Genomic DNA, 10663 nt, shown 5'->3' with positions numbered 1-10663 from the left:
AAGCAGGAAAGAATTCAACGGAGACTCCATTAGTATTACAGAGGCGATAAACCGAAATCAAGTTCTTATCAATATTAGGAACACATAATATTTTCTGCAAAGATAAGTCACGTGTTCGAGTTGTTAATAAAGAAGAACCCGTGTGGGAGATCGGTAGAGCCGAACCATCAGCTATGAGAACATCATCGCCTCCATGATATGGCTAGTGGAGAGCCAGGTTGTTGAGGTCAGACGTGATATGATGAGTAGCACCGGAGTCAAGGAGCCAATTAGCAGCAGGGTAAGGAGCATTCATCGCGAGATTGGCCTTTGGTTGCCAAGGGCGAAAAGGATTGGCTTGTGGTGGAGCACCGTGATGTTGAGGAGCTTGGTACTGAGGACAATTACGTGCACTGTGTCCCTGTGTGTTACACAGTTGGCACTTCCCTAGGTATGGCCTGAATGTACGCGAGTCAGGACGATAGCTCCGGTTGTTATCATTGTTGTATGAGCCACCCTGGTTGTTTCTGCGATTGTTGTTGTAGTTGGTGTAGTGGCGATTGTTGCTGGTGTGGTTGTTGTGCTGATTACGATGCTGAACCGCATTTGCAGAGGTTGGACTTATCGCAGCTGATGTCTCTTTGTTTGCAAGGAGTTTGGCTTCATGATTGAGCAATCTCTCATGAATCTCAGTGATGCTTGGAGAAGTGTCCTTGCCTTCAATCTGGTCAACGACATTCTTGTATTCTTCAGAGAGTCCACCGAGAATGATTTCAACTTGATCTTCATGATCGTATGGTTTTCCAAGGATGGTGAGTTGATCAAGTTTAGAGACAACATTCTGTAGATATTCATCAACAGTCTTAGTGCCTTTGGTGTAGAACCGTAGCTGATCGCGGAGCTGTTTGATATGGCCACGACTCGGCTTGGCATAGGTGTCAGCCAGTTTCTCCCAGATCTGGGCAGCAGTGGTTGTGCGCGAGACCATTGGTTGGATGGAGGGCGAGATGGCACCAAGCAAAGCACTGTAAATGAGTCTATCTTGCCGTGTCCAACGAACAAAGTCCGGGTTCTCTGTAGCGACATCAGCAGTGGTGATCGTTGGCGGAGGAATGGTCACGGTTGAATCAAGATGCTTAGCGAGAGCATAGCCATCTAACAGGGCGTGAACCTGTAAGCTCCACATAAGGTAGTTGGTGCTTGTTAACTTTGAGACGTTAGTCATGTTGAGATTGAGAAGAGTGTTTGTGTTTGTGTTGAGAGAGATGACTTCATTGGTGTTTGAGGAGGAGCTCATGGTGGCGGCTTGATTGAGGTTTGAAAAGTTTTTAAGTTTGTAGGAGCGTTAGCTCTGATACCATATAGAGTATGGGAAAGTTATCTTCTCATTAGATGATAGGAAACAATATATACACGTACAGCAATAGGAGCTTAGGGTATTCTAACTACTACTAATTACAATGTAGACCCTTAACTTATATTATTTACATATATCTTCAATAGTTAGCAAATTGCTCCTTCATAAGATTGTTGAGGAATGGATAAACTTTAAAGATAAAACATACTCCCTTTTTTGTTGACAATATATATGACAACGATTATTATATATATAAAAGCCCTTGAATCTAAACAAAACAATAATAATTTGATAACTAATTTAAGAGTTTCTTCTCTGTCGCTTTGGTTATACGAAGTAAAATTCTTGCGTGAGCAAGAGAGGCAGATCGCAGATGGTAGTAAATATCAAGAGTGATCCTTCAACGATGATCATGAGTCGTGACTCGTGACTTCATTGTCTACTTTGATAGCAATAAAATATAATTTAATGAAACTTTATAATATTCTATGGTTTATTCAAAGGACTTGATTGTTTCTGAGATTAGGGGCAAGAACGTGGGTGCTCTAGATAGGTGATTCCATCTCTCATTCGACTTCAAGGTGCCAAAATGACAGTATCTGTCACACAACCTTTTCTCTTTGTGTTTGGGTTTCTGTATAAGCATTAAAGCTACAACTTTTATTGATCAGCTAGAGGCCAAAGTTGTGTTTTTTATTTCAGGTTTATCTTAATGGGGTTTCTACTCTAGCAAAGTAATATTTTATGTGCTCACATCATACCTTCCATGTTTTGAAAATGATTTCCACTTTTTAGACTTTATTCATGTTTTCAGTCTTTTGCATATTTCTGTCCAGTTGAATTTGTCTAGTTGTCCATCAACATTGACTTTGTAATGTAACTTTGTGATCATTACCTCATAACACGTCCAGATTCGGATTTTGACGGCTTCATTCTTGTCCATTCTTTATTCCCTATATGGCCTTGAGACAGATATTGCTAGTATCTCATTTGCTTGAAAGAAAGATAAGCCACCACTGACTGGAATCGTTGCAGAACATCTTACGCAGAGCTGAATCTAACGTTATAGAGGCTTCAAGTCAGCTTACTATTTCAGAAATAAATGGACTACTTTTTCAGAAATTCGTATCTGGAAACCAAGTCCGTTCTTCGCCAGGTTCCTAAGAAGGCCGGATCTGATCTAGCGTCTCCTTCTCATGCACTGAACATTGCGATAGCTATTAGTGGGAGCACCAAAAGCAAGAATGTGGTTAAGTGGGCGCTCGAAAAGTTTTCTTCTGACAAAAACCTCGTGTTCAAGCTGATTCATGTCCATCCAAAGATTACTTCTGTACCTACACCTTGTAAGTTCAAAATATTTATTCTCTACCTGACTGAGGCTTTATGTAAGTTAATTGCTTAGTAGCTTGATACACGGTTTATGCTTCCTTCCAAAGCGGGAAGGACAGTCTCTATCTCTGAGGCACCAGAAGATGTGGCGGCTACTTATAGACGACAAGTGATGGAGAAGACAAAAGAAACTCTTCTTAAACCTTACAAGAAGATGTGTGAGCGGAAAAAGGTTTTAGTTTTTGTCTTTCTTGGTCTTCCTTTATCAGATATCTTATAGATAAAGATTTTTCTTGAATCTGCTTAACACAGGTTGCTGTAGAACTTCAAGTGCTTGAATCAAATAGTGTGGCAGTTGCGATAACCAGAGAGGTTAATCAGCACCTGATAAGCAGGCTTGTGATTGGAGGCTCGTCTCATGTTGGATTGGACGGGTACGGCTTGAAACGTTATGTTTTTTTAGTTTGATTTATATATGTGATTGAACAGAGTTTTTCTCAGATGAGTTTATGGGTTGAGACTATTATTACATTTACAGGAATCGTGATGTTACCGCGAAAATATCAGCCTATGTGTCAGAACTTTGTACAGTTTATGTTGTCTCAAAAAGTGTCTACATTCTTTCGAAAAATAAATCATCGTCAGATGGCGAGATCAATGAAACTATAAGAGATTCCCGTAGTGAGAGAGCTGACACATCTAGCTACTCTTCTAGTTCAGGACATATCTCAGGTTTGGAGCTTTTCACCAGTCATTAACTGATGAATGAACCATGACATTAACTTTCCTTTTGTACATTCCTCAGCTGCGCTGAAATCCAAATCTCTTGTTCTTTCCAATACGAGATTACAACATCTCCCGACAATAGCAAGAGGGGTTTCTGTTCGTATGGAAACCAGTTCTGTTGACTCATATGAAACTAAAAGTATGTTTTCCGATCAAGTTAGCAAGAGAAGTAGCCCTGAAACATCGCGTACCGTTACTTGGAATCCTCCTCGAAGTTATATGTCAAGCAACGAAAATGTTAATCAAGGTGATGATTATTTCACAGATAACCAGGTAAGATTTCATTAGACATTTCTTAATCCCTGGGTCGATGAGCTATTTTTTCTATCTTACAGCATCGGATGTCTCCCAAACTATAACTGCATTTCATATATCCCCGAATTTAAAGTGAAATCCGTATCCTCACATTGAAAATTCAAAACTTCAAACCCTCCCAAAACTAAAGTTGAAACTTCCAAAACTCATAAACCTTACTTATAAATTGGTTTAAAGATGGTTTAGTGTTATGGAATCAAACAATAAACCTTATATATCCGATTTTAAACCAAACCAAACTAAAGGTATTACAGGGTATTAATTTTTTTTTGGTGGGAGGGAGGTTTGGAGGTTTGAACTTTTAATTTGTGGATTCCGAACTTTAAATTAGGAGATATATAGAATGCAGTCACAGTTTGGGAGACAACTGATGTTATACGACAGTTTTCCTGGGGATATATTTCGTCGACCCTTAAACCCTCTTGCAAAATCAAAAGCATTCGGAAATCAGAGGTTTTTTTCCCTGATTTCAGGACACACTCCACGAAATTAGAAAGTTGAAAGATGAACTTAGACAGGCTCAAGAAATGTATGCAATGGCTCAAGTAGAAACCTTGGATGCTTCTCTCAAGGTCCGCATGAAGAATCTCTATAAAAGAAAATGGATAACTTGTATTTGATGAAGCATCTTAGCTATTGGTATGTGTGTCTAATATATTTTCCACCTTTATGTGTTTCAGCTGAATGAGCTTGAATTTGAAGAGCTAAAGCTTAAGGAGAACGGAACAAAGGGGTTAGAAGAAAAGGAAACACAGAAGTTTGAGCAGATGAGAAGGGAAACGAGAGAGGTCGTACAGAAAAGAGAAGCCAGAGAGAAGGAGGATAAGCTTAAAGAAAGGTCCCTTGTGGCTCCCAAGCTGCAATACCAAGAGTTCACTTGGGAAGAAATCAAAACCGCAACTTCATCATTCTCTGAAGATCTAAAAATTGGAAATGGAGCTTATGGGGCTGTTTACAAATGCAAACTCCGTCATACATTTGCCGCGGTCAAAGTTTTGCATTCCGCTGAAAGTAATCTTTCCAAGCAATTCGATCAAGAGGTACCTAAGCGCGCGTTGTTGTTTTTGATTGAAGCTTCTCCATTGTTCAAAAAATTATGACGTTTTTATTCTCTCTTAGATTGAAATATTGAGCAAGATCAGGCATCCACACTTGGTTCTCCTTCTAGGCGCTTGTCCAGAGCACGGAGCCCTAGTCTATGAATACATGGAAAATGGTAGCTTGGAAGATAGACTGTATCAAGTCAACAAAAGTCAACCAATCCCGTGGTTCGTCCGGTTCAGGATAGCTTGGGAAGTCGCATCAGCACTCATTTTCCTCCACAAATCAAAGCCGACACCAATCATCCACCGTGATCTCAAACCAGCCAACATCTTGCTTGATCAGAACTTTCTCAGCAAAGTAGGAGACGTGGGAATCTCCACAATGCTCCAAGTCGACCCTTTATTAACACAATTCACAATGTACAAACAGACAAGTCCCGTGGGAACACTATGCTATATCGATCCTGAATATCAACGAAGCGGGATGTTATCTTTCAAATCAGACGTCTATGCGTTTGGAATGATCATTCTCCAGCTTCTTACCGCTCTTCCGGTCTTAGCACTAACGTATAAAGTAGAAACAGCAATGGGGAAGAATGACGAGTTTATACAGATTCTTGATAAAAAGGCCGGTGACTGGCCGATGGAAGAAACCCGTAAGTTAGCCGCTTTGGCCCTCTCCTGTACAGAGATCCGTGCTAAAGACAGGCCTGATCTTGAAACTCACATTCTTCCAGCATTAGAGAGCCTTAAGAATGTAGCTGTAAAATCAAGAAACTTGATTTCCTCTGCGCCGAATCAACCTCCAAGCCATTTCCTCTGCCCATTACTTAAGGTAATAACTTGTTCATTACGTCACCTATTTCTTGCGAGAGGAGTTAGGGAAGAATGTTCTTCTGTTTGCAGGAGGTGATGAGTGATCCATGTGTTGCGGCTGATGGCTATACTTATGACCGAAGAGCCATAGAGGAATGGATGGAGGACCACTGTACCTCGCCGGTGACTAACTTGCCGTTACAAAACATTAATCTTTTGCCCAATCACAGTGTTTGTGCAGCCATTGGCGAATGGAGACATAAAAACCAGTAAGGCAAGCAAAAGGGTGCGCTCCATTTTAGTGACTCCTCTTTCTCAAACTGTGTAGCCAATATCAACGGCCTGGTGTTATCATAGCATTTTTCTTTCTTTTTAATCTTTTTTTTTTTTGGCGCTGGTTTATTTTGTGGGACCATAATCTCAAATGCTATTATTCAGACAATTTAATCTCATATGTTATTAACGAGTCTACATATTCTTATGACTTAATAAAATAATATAATTCTAATTTTTTCTTTTTATTTTATCTTCCGATATAAATTTTAATTATTAGATCTCGAATATCAAGATATAACTATCTATAACTAAGGTTCTAGTTTTACCAAGTTCTACACTGACAATGGTACATCTTGGTATAATTTGAACTAGACGATAATCTGCGCGCTTTCGTGGAGTGAATTTTTTATATTAATGTTTGTTCATTAAATAGTTTTAACAATTTGCATCATACAGTTTTTATCGATTGTAAAATGACGAATACAAATGTTAACCACCTCTTAAATGTATAATTATTGTTGACGAGTTACATATTACAGTTCATTTTAATTACTTTTAAAACTTCATATGCACAAAAAGAAATTAAATTTTGCGGGTCATACAAATCACTAAAACTAAATAGGCAACATCAATTGTAAAATGACGAAAGATGATTAGGTTTTCTGCTCTTGATTTGTTTAGTATTGACTGTCTATAAGTGATTTCATTGTGTTTTCGTTTTCGTTTATGTTTCACTTATATGAGATTTGTTTCCTTTTTCTTAACTTATTATGTAAATTCAGTGAATTACATAAGTCTCAATTTAAAAAGATAGACATCTGTAAAAATTAGTTCCACTCTAGATACATATCTAAGAAAAAAATGTTTGAAAGAAATCACCGGCAAACTCTATTCACATGCTAGTGTTCAAATCTAATATATCAAGCTATTATATAATATAAGTACAGACTCTAAATATAAATGTTTGTCTAGTATATATTCATCAGTTCGGTCTACAACTCATCTAATTATAGAACAACAAATCAAATTACTTATTTTATTAACCTACGCTTTTGAGGTTTAGTTACTTAAGAGTATACCGATTAAAATATATATATATATAAATGTTTAATACAGAGTTTTTAAGAGATGATTTTTACTCTAAAAATAATAGTCAAAAAAGGCTTTGGTTCTTCAAGAACTTTTTAAAAGAAAGAAATAACATTCAGAATGAATTTTATGATTATCTTCAAACACATAAGGTACAAATTTTATTTTTTAATTGGTTTGAAGATTATGCTTCTAAGAACAATATAAATTTTCCTTTTTCTAAAACAGTGAATCCAATTACCAATCGCAATAAAACTCCTGAATGGGAAACACTTGCTAATGGTAAAATTATTCGCTCAAATCATCCTCCTCCCCAAGGGATAAAGCTAGATTGGTTAGGAACCCCAATTGAAGCAATTCCTTTGAAACGACCCCAAGAAGATGATAAAGCTAATATAAAAAATATCATTGTTCAAAACAATTTTTCAAACACTAATCTTGGTACAATAAGCAAACAACTTGATAGGATTGAAAAATCAATCCAAAATCAAAACCCCATTCCAATGGAGTCTCCTTCTGAAAAGAAAAACAAAAGTCCCATGTTTAAACCTTTCCAAATTTCCAATTCAAGTGTCAAAACTTACCAAGACACAAACCTTGAATTCATTCGTGTCCTCCAAAGTCAATTAAGTAAAGCTGAAATAGGAGATAGTAGCATGCCACATATTTCTGATATCCCCGATACTCCTACATCCAAAATCCAAATAAACACTCTAGCCAATGATTCAGACATTAGTGAATGTTCTGATCAAAATTCTGTCCCAAAAATAAACAGTCTTGATTGGCAAAACCATCAAGATCGTCAATTAATCTCAGCCCCTGATCTAGGACAAATCCAACCAATAGAGCAATCTCAATTTAACTCATCATCAGTCTATGACTGGAATATTGATGGTATATCTGAATATAACATTTTAAGTTTCCTCCAAAAAATGACAATGGCCGCAAACGCTTATAGAACCCAAATAGGAAATGAGGATAAAACCATAGCTGAACTCCTAATAGCTGGCTTTTCGGGACAGCTAAAAGGATGGTGGGATAATTACCTAACCAATCAGCAACGAACAGAAATACTAGATTCAATTAAAACGGATGAAGATAATGTACCAATCCTAGATAATCTCGGAAATCCTCAACAAGATGCTGTTGCTACTTTAGTCATAGCCATAACCTTGCATTTCATAGGAGACCCCTCGGTCCTTAGAGATAAAAATGCTGAACTCCTTTCAAACCTTAAATGCAAAAAACTAAGTGATTTCCAATGGTACAAAAACACATTTCTTACTAGAGTCTTACTCCGTCAGGATTCTAACCAACCTTTTTGGAAAGAAAAATTCCTAGCTGGCCTTCCTACTCTCTTAGGAGACAAAGTTAGAAACAAAATTAGAGATTCCATGGGAACCCAAATAATAGATTATGATGATTTCACTTATGGAGAGTTGGTCAGTATTGTTCAACAAGAAGGTCTTAGGATATGTCAAGACCTGAAACTCCAGAAACATCTTAAATGGGAACTCAAAAGAACGAAAGTAGAATTAGGATCATTCTGTAAACAATTTGAAATAGACCCCAATCAAGGTAGTAAATCTTGTGTAGGAGATTGCAACAAAAACTACTACTCTAAAAATAAGCCTAGAAAACATTCTAGAAACTATAAAAGTTTTAGAAGTCGTGAAAATTCATGGAAAAAACCCCAAAACAAATTCCCTTCAAAGGAAACCCCAGCCAAAAAACCTTTCTATAAAGATCTTACATGCTTCAAATGCAATAAGAAAGGTCACACTTCAAAGTTTTGCTGTTTTAATCGCAAAATCCAGGAACTAAACCTCGGAGAAGAAATTTCAAATAAAATAGCTAATCTTTTACTAAATGATTCCTCTTCGTCATATGACTCTGACTCATCCGTGGCTTCTGAAAAGGCCCTTCAGGTTGATGAATTAAATAGTTCATCATCTAGTTCAGAGTCAAATGAAAAGAATATCTATGTCCTCACTAAAGATCAAGAATTACAGCTTGAAATATTAAATTCCATTTCTGATCCAAGCCTAAAACAGAAATTTCTTGAGAAAATTATTTCCTCTTTAAACGAAAAAGATGATAAAAACATAGATAATTCCCCAAAATCTCATGGTCCAAGTTCCTCCAAATCCTCTTATGATCTCACCACTATTCTCAACAAAAGAAAGAAAGACACCTCGAAAACAACAATACAAGATCTTAGGATTGAAATCAAAGAAGTAAAAAATGATTTAAAATCCTCAAAGAAAAACAAAGACAAGATTCTGAATATTTTCACTCGATCATATCTTCCATCAAAGATCCTCATGAATCTAGTTCGGAAGAACAAGAAAATGATTGTCTAAATAATCAAGATGAAAATCTCAAAGAACAAATTCAATCTCTAAATATGGCCCCTAATGATTTCCTTTTCGTTCTACGAGAAATAAATTCTCGAAAATATAAAATTAGAGTCACCATTGTTTTTTCTGAAAATTACAAAATTGATACAATTTCTTTGTTCGACACTGGTACAGATCTTAACTGCATCAAGTCTGGGCTTGTTCCAAAATGTTTTCATCTAGAAACTAAAGAAAAACTATCTGCTGCAAATAACTCTAAACTGCGTATAACATCTAAAGCAGAAGCTTCAATATTAAAAGAAAATATTCTTATTAAAACTGCATTCGTTCTCACGGATGATATATATCAAAATGTTATTTTAGGAACACCATTTATTAATTTGATCACACCATATAAAGTTATGGATGATAAAATTTCCTTCAAAAATCAAAATATAAAATTATCTTTTAAATTTCTCGAAACACCAAAAAAGCAAAGTCTAAACTTAATAAAAGCTTGTTCTATACAAGAAAACTTTCTAAACTCTTTAATCCATAATAAAACCTTCCACCTGGAACATTTAAAATCAGAAGTTTTACTTCAAAAAACCTTAGAAACCTTAAATTCAAAAGAGATAAAAGAAAAAATCTCAAACTTAAATAAGTTATTTGAGAAAGAAATTTGTTCAGATTTACCAACTGCTTTTTGGAATCGAAAACAACATATTGTTGATTTACCTTATGATGAAAATTTTCTTGAGAAAGAGATTCCCACAAAAGCTCGTCCAATTCAAATGAACTCAGAATTAGAAAAACATTGTAGAAAAGAAATTTCGGATCTTCTAGAAAAAGGACTAATTTCAAAATCAAGATCTCCTTGGTCTTGTGCTGCTTTTTATGTAAATAAAAATTCTGAAATTGAAAGAGGAACCCCAAGATTAGTAATTAATTACAAACCTTTAAACACTGCTTTAAAATGGATTAGATATCCAATACCAAATAAAAAAGATTTACTTCAAAGACTTTACTCTGCCCACATATTCCCAAAGTTTGATTTAAAATCAGGATTTTGGCAAAACCTTCAAATAATTCACAAATTATTTTGAAGCAGAAATCCCAAACCACTCCATCAGAGTATTTTGAAAAACACACATACCAAAATATTATAAATATCGAAAAGGGATTTTTTGTGAACAATGATCCGTTTTTAACAATCGAAAAATATTTTGGCAAAAACAATTTCTTTAAACCACATAATACAGATAAAACTGTGTTATTCTTTCAAACCATTTTGGAAATTACAGATTCAGTGTCCTTCAAACATTTTTATCTAA

General features: G+C 36.0%; 1 protein-coding gene across 1 annotated transcript; it reads left to right on the top strand.

Annotated features, from left to right (window-relative positions):
• The first annotated feature begins 1514 nt into the window (after positions 1-1514).
• Positions 1515-5898, top strand: LOC106403080 (putative U-box domain-containing protein 53). Its single transcript, XM_048743280.1, has 9 exons — positions 1515-2679; positions 2773-2897; positions 2978-3099; positions 3204-3397; positions 3471-3724; positions 4240-4338; positions 4447-4806; positions 4886-5644; positions 5716-5898. Exons 1-9 carry the CDS (start codon positions 2439-2441, stop codon positions 5896-5898), a joined length of 2337 nt encoding a protein of 778 aa, XP_048599237.1. The 5' UTR covers positions 1515-2438.
• The last annotated feature ends 4765 nt before the right edge of the window (positions 5899-10663 follow it).

This window comes from Brassica napus, chromosome A10, assembly GCF_020379485.1.
Source record: "Brassica napus cultivar Da-Ae chromosome A10, Da-Ae, whole genome shotgun sequence".
Lineage (NCBI taxonomy): Eukaryota > Viridiplantae > Streptophyta > Magnoliopsida > Brassicales > Brassicaceae > Brassica > Brassica napus.
Note: the sequence above shows the minus strand (reverse complement) of the source record. Positions and strands in the feature narration are given on the sequence as shown.